The following is a 17,387-nucleotide window of genomic DNA, read 5'->3' on the forward strand; positions in this document are numbered from 1 at the left end:
TATCATTTTGTATTTTATTTAATTATTATATTAAACAAGAACCCCATCGTTCAAATGGAGCTCGATAAACGGGTGTCATTCCTGTACATATTTGACTTTTGACTTCATGGTTTGAATTGATTTGCGATGATGTGTATGAGCCTGTGTTTGCATTGTAATGGCATAAAGTCATACCCAAAGGTGGTGTTGTTGGTCTCATAATAGGGGATAAAGGTGTATCTTCCATGACATGGTCTTCTGGTGGTGATGCTAAATAGTCTAAAGTATGAATGCGTTTTGTGTCATTGTTTTCCTAGTTTGACAGGTTAATTCATTGAGTTTCATCATGTACAAATGTACCTTTTCTAATATATCCTCATTCTTCCTCTTTGTTTGTTGATTGACAGTGCTCATAATAAACTATTAGAAAAAAAAAAGAAGAAAATTATAATTCATTGCTTAAATACACTAAGGGTTTTCAAAAAACTTTCCGGTTCTTGTCCTCGGCCTTCGGAGACTGAGTTTAATTATATCCGAGATGTAATTCCGAGGAGCCAAAGACTTGTCTGTTCCTATTTCTCATACAATTAGTCATTATATGGCTTGGATTGTGAAAAGGTTTATTAACCCTTTTAGGGATTTGAGTAAAATCTCATTTTCTGTCTGAGAAAGACAATAATAGGTGTTTGGCATTCAAAGAAAGTAATTGACATTCTCAATCATCGTAACGGTTCCCTTTGAACGTATTCATACATATCACTCCTATTTTATTCAGGAACAAAGCACTATTTACTCTGTTCTTCACTTTCGATTCATCTGTCATCATTTAATCTGTAACCCAATCTCAAATAATGAACACCCCTAATAAAAAAAAGAAACTGGCTCTAATGGCACTTCCCAAAAAAGAATTAGCATTTTCGGAGATATAAAAATGAGCTAATGTTTTGTTGTTTTTGATGAGAATTGAAAGGACCTTTCCAGACTGAGGCACTTTCTTCATATCATTGGTCGATCAATGGTACACACTGTGTTGTTTTAATTGTTTAAGAAAAATTGATTGACGATCAGCGCCAATAAGTTATCAGCAGTTTCTGTTTTACTCCCCCAAGGCAAGACACCAATCACATCGTGTCAAATTTCTCAAAGGTCAATTGCGTCTTAACTTGAAAGAAATAACCATCCAGGACATTGTGTTTGATTATTTGACAAATTTAAAAGGTGTCTTTGTTTTGATCCGCAACGACAGAAAAAATGCTGTTGTCACTTGAATAAGTTAAATAGACACGAAAAACGAATGACTCAATTGTTTGCAACAACAAATGTGCCCATGCGTACAAATTAGGTTTTTAAGGGGGCAATTCAACCATCATAAAGAGAAAAGCACATCAATTGATCATTTGAGCCTAAACAAGCGAATATACCGTTTATATCGCTATCACGGCATACGTACGGCCTTATCTGAACTCCTTGTCACTGAATGGATCATTGCATGTTTTATAAATACATTTTTGACTCAAAATTTCCCTTAAACAAAAACATCGCGCACAGATGCATAAAAGAGAAATTAACCATGGTATCAGACAAGTACGGTAATTACAGCAAGCGGGAAGCTGCATTTGATTCTTCTATGAAAGCAGTCCAAATTACATCTTATGTTTCAAAAAAAAAGAACAACTAAACTAAACTCGTAAGGAAGATGACAGCTTAAGTATCTGGGCCAATCACAACGGATAGAGTAACTATGATTTATTTCTATCAATTTAAACGTTTACAGAAAATAAACAAACAATCGAAGATAAGGAGTGACATTAAATAGCTGCAATGTTGTGTTCAAAGAAGGAGGAAGATGTCCGAATGCTATTGTCTATCTCCATATGTAAATGAGAGCCAAAAGGCATGCATCCTTCAAACACAGCTTCCGACATAAGTGAGCTGATTGTTTCTACTGTGTTGGTATCATTCTCTATCAAATGATTTGTTATCTTCCGAAGACTATTCCAAACAACAGAGAGAATAGCATTGGATGTATTCGAACCTGGTATACCTGGATGATGTACAGGAATACTATTGAATATAAGCTTATGTGTTTATGAGTAACCCTTACCTGTCGAGGTTTTGTTGTCTTTTGCTAGTAAACTTTATACTTGTGGCACTATTGTTTTCGTCTGACGATGCCACGACATGATCAGCTATCTCAGCTGACGATGATGACACACCCATCACTACTAAATCTTGTGAGCCTATGCCTGCTGTCGTTGGTATAAAATGAGATGGCTCAACTTTAGTAAATGAAGGTGGTTCAATCGTTGCTAATAAGTCTAATACATCTTGGTCAGAATCTACTTCATCTTCTGTATGATCCAGCATAAGACCATGAATGGCTTTTTCAAATTCAGTGGGTGAATCTTCGTCAGAGGAAGGTAGACTATTCTGGTCTGAGGAGTCTTCCATCAGAAATGTGCCAGTACCATCATGGGAAGGCAAAAAAGCATTGGCGTCTAGATCAGAAAATGACTCTGTATCTGATGGATGATTTCGGTTGGAAGCTAACAATAAAGGTGAACTTGTGGTCGAGATAGGTGATGTAGAAGAAGGTAATGCTGAGCTAATAACGTGCCAATCATTATCAGAATCAGAGGTAAATGGCTGTTGTTGTGCGTAGTCGGAGCATTCTTCAAGAGAAGAAGAAGAAAAGTTCAAGGTTCTATAAGTAGGTCTTCTTTGTTGTTGAATAAAAGCCATAATAATAATAAAAAAGATGAAGAAAGAAAAAAAAAGAAATGGTAGGGAGATAGAAAAGACATGATAGGATAGAAATGCAATTGCATTGATTGGCGGATTTCAAATGAGTTGCGCACCATTCAAACAAAGTATAGTCGTGACTATTTTTTTTTATCAGATTGCTTTTTTCGTAGCAACACTGTTTATCGATCAATGCTAAGCATTATAAACTCATTACGTCAGTGAAGCACTTTGAAGCAACTAGAATGACCCATAATTTCAAATCATAAAATGTATATTTCTATTTTACTCGACAATGGGTAATTCATTGAAGCAAAAACTAACCTGCATCCTTCCGATCAAACTTTGAGCCAATAAAATCAAACAGTATAAATTCATTTACTATAAATGGATATCTATAGAGTTCAAGATAATCTAAAGTGCACTTTTTTTCTTTTCACTTCCATCACTTTTCTTCGTTATGTCCATTGGCTATTCTCCCCCTGCTCCTGGATCTAAGATCATCATTGTAGGTGGTGGCTGCTTTGGTATCTCTACTGCTTATGCACTTGCACTTAAAAACCAATATGAAATCTATGTGTTTGATCGCAACGAAATTCCTTCCCCTGATGCAGCCTCATGCGGTAAATAATAAATAAACAAACCATATGTATTGACAGCCTGTAGACATCAATAAAATCGTACGTATGGATTATGCCAACGACACCCTTTATATGCATCTCATGATGGAAGCATTTACTATCTGGGATGAATGGAATAAAGAACGTCAAGAGCAAAAATTAGATCCTGTGTACCATAATGTAGGTGTCCTTTTGTTCAGTGACAAAGACAAGATGGGTAAATTTGAAAACGACTGTTTAAAGAACATTCGTGAAGCTGGGTATGGTCATCTTGTAGAGGAATTCACAAGCCCAGAACAAATCATTCAGCGTTTCCCCTTATTTAAGCAAGCTGTTGAGAATGGATTTAATACAGCTTATTTCAATAAAGCAGGAGGTAAGTGTTGGTTAGTCGTATTTATCTAACTGTATGCTTAGGCTGGTGCAATTCTTCAGAAGCTGTGAAGCATCTCTACAACAAATGCGTTCAACTTGGCGTCAAATTCGTGGTGGGCAATGAAGGCTGTTTACAGGAATTAGTGAGAGATCCTAAGCAGCCTCAAACGGTCATTGGTATCAAGACACAAGATGATATCACTCACTATGGTGACCTTGTCATTTTAACAACAGGCTCATGGACTGCTAGTTTAGTGGATATGTATCAGCAAGTAACAGCTACTGGACAACAAGTGATTCAATTTAAGCCTCCTCAACATCTTCTCAAATCCTGGGAAAATATGCCTGTCTGGTGTGGTAACTTATCCAACACAGGCTATTATGGATTTCCTCCTAATGCAGATGGAAAAATGAAAGTTGGCAAACACCATAGCGGGTAATATTCCTCTATCAACAATCACCATAAACTTATTCCTTGTAGTTACTTGAATCCTTGTTTAAAAGACGGTGTCTCTTTTCCTCGAACCCAAGTGACTCATGCACAAGATACAATTCCTATTGGTGCTCTTCATGGTTTTCGAAAGTTTTTGAACAAATTTCTTCCAGAAACCTCCAAATTAAATATCTCGCATGCTCGCGTATGTTGGTAAGTATATTGTAACGCATATCATGACTTTGCCATGACTTTGTGTCTCATACATATTAGGTATTCGGATTCCATTGATGGTGATTTTGTTATTGGTCCTCATCCAGATTATAAAAATCTTATTGTGGCCACAGGAGATTCTGGACACGGATTAAAGTATAAGCATGAGAAAAAAAAATCAAGATGAGATAAACTCACTCTGCTTATCTAGGTTTATTCCCGTCTTGGGTTTCAAGATTAGGGAGATCATTGAAGGTAAAGATACAGACTATGCCCGTGCATGGAAATGGAGAAACATGCAGACCCAAGATACCAAACTAGATGGTCTTCGGGCTGATGCTTTGTTACAAAGATTGGTGTTATGTGAGCCCAACAATAAGGAAGCCAGAATGGCAACATTAGAAGAATTCAAAGTTGATCCCAGAGCTAAACTTTAATTTCTTTACCTTAATAAAAAAAAGTTCATATAAAAAGAGAGAAAAAAATGTTTTCTTTTTTTTTTTTCTATAATTCATTTTCAAATGCATACTTATACAGCACCTAAACCTGGTTCCAAGATTATTATTGTCGGCGGTGGATGCTTTGGTCTATCTACTGCCTATACACTCTCATTAAGCAAGGAGAAAAATTATGATATTTGGGTCTATGATCGCGAATCCATTCCTGTTCGAGATGCAGCTTCGAATGGTAGGATTATCCTGGGTGTGCATAAACATTGATGGGCTTTTGTATAGACATCAGTAAAGTGGTTCGTATGGACTATGGCGATGCTCGTCTGTATACGGATCTCGCTATTGATTCTATCGACATTTGGAATCAATGGAACCAAGAAAGAAAGGCACAAGGACTTGTTCCTGTCTATCATAACACAGGACTCTTGGTCTTTAGTGGTGAAGACAAGCTCTGTGAGAACGAACTACACAGTCTAAAGCATATTCGAGCTGCTGGTCATAATGATTGGATTGAAGAATTGAGTCCTCAAGAACTTGTGTCAAGATATCCCTTTTTTGAGAATGCTGTCAAGAACGGCATCAGTGCTGCTTATTACAACAAAGTAGGAGGTAATGCTATTCTAACATCACGTTGACATACTCATACCTCAGGATAGGTTGGTGCAACTCTGCTGAGGCCATCAAGCATATTTATCAGAAATGTCAAGACAATGGTGTCAAGTTTGTATTGGGCGATCAAGGCTGTTTTACTCAATTGATTACACAAGCTCGCTCTGTGGTCGGCATTAAAACCAAGGATGGCCAATCTCATTTAGCAGACCGTGTTGTGATGTGCACGGGTTCTTGGACCTCCAGTGTCATTGATATGCATGATCAAGTGATTGCTACAGGCCAAGTTGTGATTCACTTTAGACCGACAGAACAGATCAAACAAGCTCTTAAAGACTTGCCTGTCTGGTTTGGTGACTTTAGTCGTGCAGGATTCTATGGGTTCCCTGATAATGGCCATGGTGTGATGAAGATTGCTAAACATGCTACTGGGTATTTGAATCCTCGTCCTCAAGATGGTGTCTCTGTGCCTCGTACACAAGTGACGCATGAACATGATACGATTCCTGTACAAGCAGTCAAAGATTTCCGTACTTATTTAGCCAAGTTTTTACCCATCACCAATGCATTAGATATCACTTATGCGCGCGTATGCTGGTATTCAGACTCTATTGATGGGGATTTTATTGTTAGTCCTCATCCTGATTATGATAATTTAGTTGTAGCTGCTGGTGATTCTGGGCATGCTATGAAGTAAGCCACTTATTTTTTTGAAAAAAAGACTAATATCCCCTAGATTCCTTCCTATGATGGGAACGAGAATTGTAGAAGTCATTGAAAACCAAGAGAATGAATACACAAAAGCATGGGCATGGAGAAAAGTGCAACCACGCCAAGGCTTTTATGATCGACCTCTTTTGATAGATGAACATCATACAATCAGAATGGTCACACAGGCAGAATTGAGATCATCCAAACTATAGTTGCTTTATTGGAATAAATAATTTATTGCTTGAAACATTCGGTAAAGAATTGAGCAGTCATTTGAATAGCTTCATTAGCTCTCTTGGCGTTTTGCTCATCAGCGTAATTACCACGAGCAGCACAGAAACCATGGCCTTGATCATCAAAGCGAACATGCTTACATAAAGCACCAAAAGGCTTCTTAGATAAAATTTGCATGTATTCAGTCATATCGGGTTCATTCTTGGAGGGAATAGCAAGGATAGGAGCACCGGCCTTTTCGGCATCCTTGACATCGACAAAGGAAGGATGGATCAAGGAAGCGCCAGCAAAGAAAGGATTGGAAGTCAAGGCAACACCAATCTTGGCACCCCAACAGAAACCAACAATAGCAGCAGATTCTGCGCCATCTTTCTTGAGTTGTTCTTGGACACGGTTGATGTCAGGTGTCATCTAACCCCCCATCTTAGTTACAGTCGTATCTATGGTTACTTACGTTTTCAAGAGTGCCAACTTTGGTGATCCAGGCAATCAAAGCAGACATATCGCCTCGTTCAAAATTCCAATAATCACCGCGAAGGAAATCAGGCATCACAACCTTCCAACCACAGTTCTTGGCCAAAATATCACAGAATTGCATTGTGTTGGGGCTAGAATAAAGTTAGTACATTGTGTTTAACCATCAAGGATACTTTACTGGAAACCAAAGATATCATAGATCACAAGAACAGCCTTCTTCGCGTCCTATTGAGTCACAAGTGTCAGCCACTCAATAGACATGGTGTTTAAATCTTACCTTGGGACCAATAGTGTAAACATCAAGGTCATCAATCTTTTCTACAGCACCAACAGGAGTGTAGTCAGATTGAACAGGAGGAAGAGTACAACAGGCCTTTGTGAATGCCATTTTTAATTTAAATAAAAAGAAGAGTCAAGAATTGCAAAGTTTTTTATTTATTTATTTATATATTTATAAACATGGGAAAACATTTTTCCGGCATAGATTCGATCGAGTTCAGATATTCCCATTTTCGGGATAATAATAAAATTAGGATTAATAATCAATGTAAATTACCAACTAACGTCTTTCTTGCTTAGCTGGGCATCGTGCAAAATTCCTCCGGGAACTCGAGGCGGAGGTGTGTACACTTCTTTAGGATCCTTGGGATGAACAAGCTGCGGTTGATCTTGATCGCGCTTGATTTCTGAAAAGTGTTGTACTTTAACTACATGATCATCTAAAGGAGTAGCATTTTCAAGTTCTTCACGACGCTATATGAAATATGAGTTATATGCTATCTATCTACATTGGCGCTTACTGTCTTGGATGTCTTGCCTATACCTAATCGGGGTAGACCTCGGTTAAGACCTTCTAATAACATACAGGCTTTACATAGAGCATTAGAAGACATGTACCCACAACGCTCACACACAGTTTGGGTAGGCATCTTTGTGCCTGTTTTGATTTCAAATGCTTCTCCCGATTTGATAATATCAATAATAGCACTGGGTCGAATGGCTTCTAAATCTTTCAAGAAAGTACGAGCATGACCACGATAAGCATTAGGTGAATAAATGCATTCTGTTGAAAAGTAATCCAGTTTCTTAAAATAAGCATACATGACAATCTCTTTTTCATAGGTATATTTGAATGGCTTGGATCGTCGAATGTTACTTTCGCCCTGAGTCACGATTTCTGTACATCTACCGAGTCTTGCGATATCACCGCGAAAGACTTGTTCAAGTTAGAAAGGGGATGTTGTATGCAGTAACTTACTGTTCATCAATACTGTCTCGGCTATATCATCTGCATTATGGCCAGTCACAATATGACTGACCCCCAACATGACAGCACCTCGATCTAATGCTTGACGTCTAAACACACCACAATAGGTACAGTTGTTCTTTCTGCCTACTTCACGCACAATCTCATCCATACTCCAACCATACAAATCATGATAAGATACAATCTTGAGAGGTAATTCATATTGTTGTTGATTACGCTTGACAGTTTCTAAGGAATCATCTCGGTAGCCTGTGATACCTTCATCGACAGATAGTAAATATAGATCGAGACCATAATCATAACGATCATTCAATGTCTTCATCACATGTGCAAGGACAGTGGAATCTATTGACAGTGTCAACTCATAAGAAAAGAGCAGAACCGTCACTTACCTTTTCCTCCACTGGCGCCAATAGCCACTCGTTCTCCTCTTTGGAAAAGGTTGCTGTCTTGAATCGTATGATGAATCTCAGTTTCAAAGACATAATAAAAACATTCTTGGCAAATTTGTTGACCTGTCTTGGGTCTCTTGAGAACGGCTCTTCGCTTAGCACAGAGCACACAGAGTTTGACCATGATGAAGTATAAAAGACAGCTGTGCAAAAAAAAAAAAAAAAAAAAATGAGAAAGTGACCTGTGACTGTCAATGCTCTTCAGGTCCAATCCTTTCCCTCTTTCTTTCCCTCTCTCTTTCTCTATGGATCTTAGTAGCCTGTTAAATAACCAAAAAGACAATACCATTTCACTGTCTGATCTACAAGTATTGCTCGAGAAAAATGATAATACAAGCACATTAGAGAAAATACGGACCAGTACAACATATGTCTATCCTAGCAACAGACAAGAATCCTTTCTGTTCTTTGATTATTTTATTCGTGTCATTCTATCCATTGTATCTGACGATGATCCATACCATGCCCAATATACCAAGTCCATTATTATAGACTCTTTACGCAGTTGCATCAAAGGCATTATTGACCAATACGACATAACTTGGTTAACTCAGTTTTCACACTACTTCACGCGTCAGACATGGTCTGCTTTGCACGATAATATGACAGTCCTCGTATATCTGTATGGACTTGTATTGGCACTACTCAGGGAACCGCAGTCTATCAATACATCCAATGCATGGATTTTAGGCATGATTCAATTTATGCGTTCCAATTCAGCTGCTTTAATGAGTCATTTATGGCTCAATTGTTGTACTTTTCTAGAAGATGAAGCAGACTATATTCACCAAGGTGATGTAAAAAAGATATATATTGACTTTCTCGAAAAGGGAGTGCGACAGAAGATTGTGTCTTTGACAGCTATTCAAGAGATGTGGACGATTTTGAAAGAATCGAATGCACCGTATTTATCAACCCAGTTGGATCAACAGTGGGGATCTGGACTTGTTAGAGCGTCTTTTACAAAAGATGAAGTTATGTTGGGGTACATTTGCTTTAAAGATGTATGTCAGGATCGAAGTATAATGAGTCAGTTTTATACACCTTTAGGTAAATTCATCTCTCAATACAAAGATTGATAACATAGCATAGACACTCTGGATAAAAATCCATTGCTAAATCAAGATATTTTAGCAGCTACACCAGCTGATAAACATGCTCAAACCAAAGCAATTCAAAAGGGCACTTTATTTTGGATTCAACAGATGAGTACAATAGCATCTCAGGCATTTGACATGCACTTGAAAAACTTGATCCTTGACCACTATCCTACAGATCAAAAGTCAATATTGGACCTTCTTTTGTCTGACTGGACTATGCGAGATCGTTTTCATCGACATTTGGATGTGGTGATGGATACTTTGTTGTCTCAATTGGACCAAAAGAAATACAATATACGTACTTGTCCTTACTATGCCTTTGTACAGCTGTTCAGTCTATCAGAACCTCAAAACAACAGTATCAACAACACCACCTATCAAATCAAATCAGGCGCTTTTATTGATCTTTCACAATTCAGTAATTGCACAGATAGTGTCTTGATGCAAGGATGCTGTAAAGTATTGCAGAAAATGACATTGTATCCCAACCCAAATCATCAAGTGACTGACTGGGCTGCTGACTGCTTAAAGTCTGCTAGTGCAGATATCATTCAGTTCTATACTGGCTGGTTGACCCAAGGACTTGAAAGAGAGCTTGCTACACAGTCATCTAACACATTCCATCAGTATGCCAAGTTTACATTATTGCTGCTAAACACTTGCGTGACTCAATCAACGCATGTAGTGCCTACACTCTTACAGACACTTTCAGACACAGGTCTCCAATGGCTCCTTCAAACTCATCGTAAATCAGCCAGTATCTTGTTACATTATTTTGATGATGAATCACAAGTATCCAAAGACATGGTTGTCACTCAACTCTTGAGTACAAAGACAAAGTCATTTATTGACTTGTTGTTGAATTACCTAAGAGACATGATGTCTGGTACAGATCCCAAATTGCCTCGGTCAAGAAGGTGGTTTAAAAACCACTTCTTAAAGAATGTGTTATTGCTTGTATGTGAACAAGCAGACACCAGCGTGAGTGCCTGTCTGTTTCGACAGTGGTTCAAGACACGCGATGATTTTGAGTGGTATTTCAGTACACCTTTACCTCAACAAATCACACTGGATGGACTGGATCTAACCAGGTCCCATCGTATCTATGGCATCAAACACACAGGTCTGGCTGCTATGTTTCAAGATATGGTAGGTGATCATGTCAAAAAGGAACGCTTGATTCAAATCTGGTTTGATTTATGGGTCTCTGATCATACCTTTACTGTGCCTGTAAGCTGGATCTTGCAATGTACTGGTCTTTATGATCAAGCCCCTGTCTTGATGAAGCAAATGATCAAGAAACTGATCTATGTGGGCATACAACATACTGGGTTTTTGGATGCAATGATGGACTTGGTGCTTTTGTCTGATGCACCTGAGCCAGACAGTCTGTTTGAGCTCATTCTGGAGGTTGCTTGCGAGACACAAGGCATAGAGACAACCTACAAGCGTATCAATGCCAACATTATTCATCTCATGATTGAATTGTCTGAAGAACTGGACCTGGCAACCACAGTGCAACCATCCAACACAGCAGAAAAAAAGCTTTCCAAAAAACAACGCCGAAAACTAAAGAAACATGGTAAATTACCTCACAACAAATTACGCTCCATGATGCGTAAACATGAAGAAGAACTTGAGAAGTATTTACGCGAATCCAACACATCCACACACAACAATGGCTGCTTAAAAGCATTAACTACACTTGTACAGCGACTGTTTAATTTTCTTTTGCGATTGTTGCTCTCAGTCTCGACAGTAGATTCAACAAATAATTCACTTAGTATCAAACAAGACGTTCAGAGGCAATTGATGAGCACACCTTTGTTTTATGAACCATTAGCTAAATTCGTCAAATTGATTCGACAGCCAGAAGATTTGCAGGAAGATATTCAGGCTACCATTGATATCAGTACTGATTATCTAAAGCGCTTATCTGATCTATCATTGTTTAAAGCATCACAAAATATTATGCATGAACAAATCAATTAAAATCTAGATAGATGACATCAACATACCTGGCCAATAAGCCAATACCATAAATTTGATTTTTTTTTAAATATTCATTCTTTATTATTCTTTTTAGTATAAAATGAAATGAAAGAAGAAAAGCTGTCTTTATTACCTTTAAAACATAAAGCAGGTGGTCATGTAGCCATGTTTCGGTTATCAAATGGTCCTTTATGTAAAGCCATTAAAACGAATGAACATGCATTTTATTTAAATGTCATGAAGTATGAAGGATTAAAACCTTTTCTTCCTAGATATATGGGACTTATCCATGTTGTTTATGACAAGGGATTTCCAGACATTGCATTACCGTCTGATCGAAAAAGACTCTGTCAATTCCAACAGCATGGTCAAGTGGATCCTCCTTCTATTATCTCCATAGGCGAGCCATTTATGGTCATGGAAGACTTGACACTTGGTCTTGAAAAGCCTTGTATCCTTGATTTAAAGATGGGTACAAGACAGCATGGTGTTTATGTGACAGAAACAAAGATGAAAAGTCAAAAGACAAAGTGTGAACAGTCTACAAGTAGTCAATTAGGTGTTCGTGTGTGTGGTATGCAGGTAAGCCTCTTTTTTTTTTCATGACAAGATACTTTATTTAGTATAAAAGACACAACATATAATAATAAACATAAAAGGTGTACCAATTAAATAAAAAACAATATGATCTACAAGATAAATACGTAGGGCGCACATTATCACCAGAAGGGTTTCGTCAAACCATTCACCATTTTCTTCACAATGGTCCTTGTTTTATACCCATCTTGATTCAACACCTTCAAGAACTGTATAAAGTGATTAACAAAGACATGGTTGGCTATCGATTCTATGGTGCAAGTCTATTGATTGTCTATGACGCTTTTTGTCTTGATAAAATAACCACTAAACTTATTGACTTTACCCACTGTATCACAAAAACCGAAATGGACACCAATCAAGCCAACATGACATACCCACCCGAAAAAGGTTCTCTGTATCCAGATGAAGGATTTCTTCAAGGCATTTCTACACTTTTAGACATATTGCAAGACATGCAACACCAATAAAACTTTTTTTTCTTTATTCGCTTCTTAATCGAAGACCTTGACGCAATTCGTCTGTCAAAGGTGTATCATTTTTACAACGGTCACATTGACAGGTAAACAAATAAGACTTGTCTAAATAAGTTTGACGGGTTTCCTTATTCCATCGAGGATTGACATAGGTTTCGTACAATTGTTCGTCTTTTTTGATATCTCGAATAGCGCGAACTGTAATCTTGTATTGTGAGTGCTTTTGAGGGTAGTCAATACTGACATTAGGATAACAGTTATGGTTGATGTGTGAATGAACAAGATACATGCCACCGTTTTGATTGTTGATGTTGAATTTACCTAAATAGTTTAAAAAGGTAGCTTCGTCGTCAAATAACGATGTCAATAGACTGTCAGGCAAAGGCTTTGTGATCTTGCATTTCTTGGGTGGCACTTTATAAGCAGCACGCAACAAGTCACGTGCCTTGGTCCATAATTCTCGGGTAGGTCCTTCCATAAAAATCCATTCTGTTTCTTTGGCTTGACGTTCTTCTTGTGACACAGTAGCAAAGGCATCTAAATGACCCATGACTTGATCTAATTCACCGCGCTGATGGGCCAAAATCAATTGGGCGTAAATACGAGAAACAGCCATAGGTGCTTGCCATTTCTCAATCTCACAAAATGCAATAAAGGATCCAATCTTGTTGTTTAAATGAGTACATTCTAATTGATGGAAACTCTCCCATGCTTTGGCACGGCATTCTTTACTACAATAATACATGTTGCAGTGACCACAGTGTTGTGTTAGACGGTTAGGATACAATAAGGGCTTACAGCAGAGACCACAGGCATTGCCATTACGAGCCAATTGATAGCCTTCCCAAGGAGGAAAGTAAGTAAAAGGTGTCTCGGTAAATAAGATTTCGTCTTTTTTGATGTCTCGAGCAGCAAACAGACCTTTGCCTGTCACAGGGTCGACCATACGAGCCACGACACAGTCGGAAACAGACTTGAAGTCAAGCTTAGGATCGATATAAGAGACAGGGACTGAAGGGTCGTCTGCAAGACCTGACTTGACAGGTTGTTTGGTGGTGGTTGAATTGGTCAAGCCAGTGGACTGCATATACTTTTTGACACGTTTCTCGCTTACTTGCCACTCAGGCTTAGCTGCAAGAATTTGCGTGGTGACTGTCTTGATACCAGCTTCAGGCTGCTCAAGTTTAATGCTCTTGATAGCTGAAATTAACTCTTCTTCAGTAGGGATGATTTTTTCAGACATAACGAAAAAAAAAAGGAAAAAGTGAGAAACTAGGTACAAATTTTCTCTCTTTTATACAAGCCACCTTGCTGATTGGCTCATCTCCCCCAGTCTAAATTTTCCGCTATTTGTTTTTTTTTTCTTCTTCTTTCACATTAAGAAATGAACGATTCTACCAAAGACACTCTTTACAAGGTAAACAGACACAAAATAGATGCTATTTTCTGACTATCTAAATAGGTTGCTGACGTTACAAAAACCATCATTCATTGGGGTTTTATTCCTTTTGTTATTTACTTGGGTATGACCCGTAGTAACCCTAGACCCTCCATTCTCAAGTAAAGTAGAACTGACCCTTTTAAAAATACGATTTAACCGTGTTTTATATAGGCTTGTTTCTCCTCTTGCTTAAATTCACTTGTACAAAACTCATTTATATTGTATCAATCATCCTTTTGTTTAATTCAATAAAAACTACAAGAATAGCTTGTATATAGAAAAAACAAACAGAGATTATGATGGTTTTTTTTAATGCGACAAAAAAGAGAAAAGAAAAGCTATATATATATATAAGTCGAGAGCATTAAAAAGAAAAAAAGAAAAGGAAGCTATGTATATATATATATATACATATGTTTAAAAAAAAATTGCATAGTTAAAAAGTCATAATTTAAAGAAAAAAAAAAAGGCATTAAAATCATAAAAAAGTGGTATTGTCTTGCTGATAATCATGAAGTGACCAATCTTGTGATAAAAAGAACTCTTCATCTTTAAGAAAGTCAACAGTAGATGTTGTTGTTGCTGTTGTTGTATTAGGTACACCAATTAGACAAGATGCATTCTTTGTATTACTCTGAATCATGCTTTGATGATGAGCAAGTTGTGTATCAAAGTCATCTACAATAAAAAACGAAGGTTCATGCTGTGGTTGACGCTGCTGACACAACATTTTCTGTGTCTGTTGATCTTGTTCCTCTTCTTCTTCATCTGAAGAGATATAACTTTGAGAAGAAACATCGTCCAACATATCTTGTTGCTGTTGCTGCTGTTGCTTGCTGCGTTTTTGTTGTGATTTCTGCTGTCGATCTTCTTTGTATTTGATTTGCATCCATCGTGTACGACATTGCCGTTGTGTTCTTCCTGGAATTGTTTCTGCTATTCGAATCCAACAGCGACCAAAATCATTCACACCCATTCTAAGTAAAGTATCTTCCTCAGCACCCCATTTGCCTTTACGGACATAAGGATCCAATGCCTCGGTCCATCTGGCTTGACATTGGATACCTGTACGATTAGGAATACGCTCAGCAATCTTATTCCAAGGAATGGGCTGTAAGCGACCTTCATTATCAGTCACATTGGCATATTCAAGCACAGAATAACGCAAGATGGCATCTTCATTTTCTGTCCAACGTCCCTTGTGTATATTAGGACTAAAGGAAATGAGCACAATATCACAGACATACAATTCACTCACTTCAAAGCACCAAGCCATCGTGTAGAACATTGCATAGGTGTTCGATTAGGCACATGAGAAGCAATCAAAGACCATTTATGTGGACCATGAAGCTGAACTGCTTGCTTTAATAGCTCATCTTCTTCCACTGTCCAACGCGAATAGGTTGAAGGTCTTTTGTTTCGCTTGACTGAATGACTTCGTGTGGTTGTTACAATAGGAGACATGAAAGGCGTGTAGGGTGTCCATCGAGGACCATCATATCCTCCGAGCGAAAATCGTCGTTTACTACCTACAGGTGACATCTTGCATCGGAATGTTTATTACGTCTTTTTATGCTTCACCTTACCATATAGGGTGATGTACATGCAGATGATAATCCACCATAATGAGGATCATAATCTGATAAAGTAGGTGTCTAAAATCATAAACACTTGTTTCGGAAAATAAAAAATAAAAATTAAATGTACCTGAATAACGCCTTCTACTTTAAGAATAGGTTGAGGTTGTACTAAACCTGCCATGACTTGTTGTGAGAATCCCTGAAACAAACGTCAAAATTTCTCGAGGAATGCTTCTCTTTCCTTCTGTTACATACCTGATGTTGTTGTATACTCATGTCATGTTGATAATCCTAACAATACAAAAGGTTTCAATCGTCCATAGCTCATGCAATGAATTTACCTCTGAAGTATTCCAACAAGTACTACTAAATAAATCCATCTTTATGTTTTATGATTGAACAGGTTATGTACAACTGAGAAAAGAAGAAAAGAAGAAAAGAAAGAAATGAAAATGCATGGATTTTATTTCCGTATAACGAAAAATATGAAGACATTTCTCGATCCGAACATTGGATTATCTACGTTTTTGTTTTCTTTTTACAGAAAAATATACGGGAGATTATGTTCATTACTGTTTTTTTTTCTTGTATGAAAAATTACTTGATTGAGTTTGGTTAAGGTATGTTGCATATTTGTTCTTTATTGAGGAACAAATGATTGGAAATAAGCTCCTTTTTTTTATCATGTTTGTCGGTAAAAAAAAAAAAAAAAAAAAAAAAAAAAAAAAGGAAGGGAGAGATATAGGAATTTCTTTGTGAATAGCTTAAAAAAAAAGAGTCTTATTTCATAACGTCAGTGACAAAGATATAGCACCGACGGATGACATGATAGTACATCATTACGCAGAATTTTGACCCTAAGGTATGTCAAATGGCATGAATAACAATTTTAAACTACGATAGAATATATACGAAGTTTTCATGTTGGGGACTTCAGGAACATAATTCTTTATCATTAGGTTTTTCTTTCTGGAAGAATTAACAATTTGGTCCTAAGAAAACATAGTGCTAATAAGCCAGTTAAAAAAAAGGAAAAATTGATTAATGCCATTGTTCTTTGTTTAGCTAACTCAACACATAAAGGATTCATAGGCAGGGATAGCCTGCGATACTGTAGTTTCTTATGAGCCTTTTTTGGGCAATTTGGACATTATATGACAGAGGCGGTTAAAAGTCTGATCGTATTTAATTTTTTAATCATAAACTGAGCAATGACAGATTCACTCATCAAGTAGGGTGCAGTTTTTTTTATAGCTTATTAAAAGAAACACTCAATTCACTACTATTGGTGTTGAAAGTGTAGTTACTAAGGCGTTTCAGCAAGCGCTAAAGTATACCGAATTTTTCCGAATGTACTTTAACATGTCTATCTTATAGATAGCAGCCCTTTGATTTGGTTTTAACTGATAGTTTGGAGCTTCCTTTGTGCCTTTCATACAGACTGGCTGGTATTGGCAACTGAAAAAAGGGAAGCTCCTATTCTCTCTTTCACATCTAAAAATGGAGCTCCAAGCTTACATGGTTCTTTCACGTTAAAACAGACCCCATGCCATGACTCCCTCTAACACGGGGCGTCGTTAACCTGAAAGCACTGCAAAGTCTTGGTCGCAAGTTGCTGCTCGGAACATTGTGTCCTG

At 37.5% G+C, this 17,387-nt stretch overlaps 11 protein-coding genes across 11 annotated transcripts; 5 read left to right on the forward strand and 6 right to left on the reverse strand.

Moving 5' to 3' along the window:
- Positions 1 to 25: 25 nt before the first annotated feature.
- B0P05DRAFT_591265 (uncharacterized protein) lies at positions 26 to 393 on the reverse strand (the record flags this gene model as incomplete). Its single annotated transcript, XM_051582886.1, has 2 exons — positions 26 to 292; positions 340 to 393. The coding sequence occupies 2 exons, from the start codon at positions 391 to 393 to the stop codon at positions 26 to 28; spliced, it is 321 nt and encodes a 106-aa protein (XP_051430642.1).
- A 1,300-nt stretch (positions 394 to 1,693) lies between these two features.
- On the reverse strand, positions 1,694 to 2,756 carry B0P05DRAFT_559794 (uncharacterized protein). The gene is made up of 2 exons (XM_051580308.1): positions 2,084 to 2,756; positions 1,694 to 2,043 (listed from the first exon to the last, which is right to left on the reverse strand). Exons 1-2 carry the CDS (start codon positions 2,719 to 2,721, stop codon positions 1,788 to 1,790), a joined length of 894 nt encoding a protein of 297 aa, XP_051430643.1. The 5' UTR covers positions 2,722 to 2,756; the 3' UTR covers positions 1,694 to 1,787.
- Positions 2,757 to 2,762: 6 nt separating this feature from the next.
- On the forward strand, positions 2,763 to 4,847 carry B0P05DRAFT_559796 (FAD dependent oxidoreductase). Its single transcript, XM_051580309.1, has 6 exons — positions 2,763 to 3,344; positions 3,388 to 3,717; positions 3,759 to 4,152; positions 4,198 to 4,362; positions 4,423 to 4,518; positions 4,574 to 4,847. Exons 1-6 carry the CDS (start codon positions 3,182 to 3,184, stop codon positions 4,797 to 4,799), a joined length of 1,374 nt encoding a protein of 457 aa, XP_051430644.1. The 5' UTR covers positions 2,763 to 3,181; the 3' UTR covers positions 4,800 to 4,847.
- A 36-nt stretch (positions 4,848 to 4,883) lies between these two features.
- On the forward strand, positions 4,884 to 6,346 carry B0P05DRAFT_591268 (FAD dependent oxidoreductase; the record flags this gene model as incomplete). Its single annotated transcript, XM_051582887.1, has 4 exons — positions 4,884 to 5,049; positions 5,097 to 5,423; positions 5,471 to 6,116; positions 6,160 to 6,346. 4 exons carry the CDS (start codon positions 4,884 to 4,886, stop codon positions 6,344 to 6,346), a joined length of 1,326 nt encoding a protein of 441 aa, XP_051430645.1.
- Positions 6,347 to 6,368: 22 nt separating this feature from the next.
- B0P05DRAFT_575159 (Alpha/Beta hydrolase protein) lies at positions 6,369 to 7,233 on the reverse strand (the record flags this gene model as incomplete). Its single annotated transcript, XM_051581629.1, has 4 exons — positions 6,369 to 6,779; positions 6,823 to 6,976; positions 7,024 to 7,070; positions 7,123 to 7,233. The coding sequence occupies 4 exons, from the start codon at positions 7,231 to 7,233 to the stop codon at positions 6,369 to 6,371; spliced, it is 723 nt and encodes a 240-aa protein (XP_051430646.1).
- A 23-nt stretch (positions 7,234 to 7,256) lies between these two features.
- B0P05DRAFT_559811 (cytoplasmic tRNA 2-thiolation protein 1) lies at positions 7,257 to 8,703 on the reverse strand. The gene is made up of 4 exons (XM_051580310.1): positions 8,505 to 8,703; positions 8,104 to 8,457; positions 7,646 to 8,061; positions 7,257 to 7,598 (listed from the first exon to the last, which is right to left on the reverse strand). The coding sequence occupies exons 1-4, from the start codon at positions 8,686 to 8,688 to the stop codon at positions 7,398 to 7,400; spliced, it is 1,155 nt and encodes a 384-aa protein (XP_051430647.1). The 5' UTR covers positions 8,689 to 8,703; the 3' UTR covers positions 7,257 to 7,397.
- A 106-nt stretch (positions 8,704 to 8,809) lies between these two features.
- Positions 8,810 to 11,656, forward strand: B0P05DRAFT_478818 (uncharacterized protein; the record flags this gene model as incomplete). Its single annotated transcript, XM_051575032.1, has 2 exons — positions 8,810 to 9,614; positions 9,657 to 11,656. The coding sequence occupies 2 exons, from the start codon at positions 8,810 to 8,812 to the stop codon at positions 11,654 to 11,656; spliced, it is 2,805 nt and encodes a 934-aa protein (XP_051430648.1).
- A 105-nt stretch (positions 11,657 to 11,761) lies between these two features.
- B0P05DRAFT_478933 (uncharacterized protein) lies at positions 11,762 to 12,262 on the forward strand (the record flags this gene model as incomplete). The annotated part of the gene is made up of 1 exon (XM_051575039.1): positions 11,762 to 12,262. One exon carries the CDS (start codon positions 11,762 to 11,764, stop codon positions 12,260 to 12,262), a length of 501 nt encoding a protein of 166 aa, XP_051430649.1.
- A 474-nt stretch (positions 12,263 to 12,736) lies between these two features.
- On the reverse strand, positions 12,737 to 13,972 carry B0P05DRAFT_478925 (uncharacterized protein; the record flags this gene model as incomplete). The annotated part of the gene is made up of 1 exon (XM_051575038.1): positions 12,737 to 13,972. The coding sequence occupies one exon, from the start codon at positions 13,970 to 13,972 to the stop codon at positions 12,737 to 12,739; it is 1,236 nt and encodes a 411-aa protein (XP_051430650.1).
- A 105-nt stretch (positions 13,973 to 14,077) lies between these two features.
- Positions 14,078 to 14,448, forward strand: B0P05DRAFT_517595 (TOM7 family-domain-containing protein). The gene is made up of 3 exons (XM_051575714.1): positions 14,078 to 14,146; positions 14,192 to 14,289; positions 14,342 to 14,448. The coding sequence occupies exons 1-3, from the start codon at positions 14,114 to 14,116 to the stop codon at positions 14,361 to 14,363; spliced, it is 153 nt and encodes a 50-aa protein (XP_051430651.1). The 5' UTR covers positions 14,078 to 14,113; the 3' UTR covers positions 14,364 to 14,448.
- Positions 14,449 to 15,047: 599 nt separating this feature from the next.
- On the reverse strand, positions 15,048 to 15,574 carry B0P05DRAFT_439744 (Homeodomain-like protein; the record flags this gene model as incomplete). The annotated part of the gene is made up of 2 exons (XM_051573743.1): positions 15,048 to 15,384; positions 15,429 to 15,574. Coding segments are annotated over 2 exons (483 nt in total), but the record flags the coding sequence as incomplete, so codon positions are not given.
- Between the last annotated feature and the right edge of the window lie 1,813 nt (positions 15,575 to 17,387).

The sequence above is a fragment of the Gilbertella persicaria genome, assembly GCF_025201335.1.
Source record: "Gilbertella persicaria strain CBS 190.32 chromosome Unknown B0P05scaffold_55, whole genome shotgun sequence".
Lineage (NCBI taxonomy): Eukaryota > Fungi > Mucoromycota > Mucoromycetes > Mucorales > Choanephoraceae > Gilbertella > Gilbertella persicaria.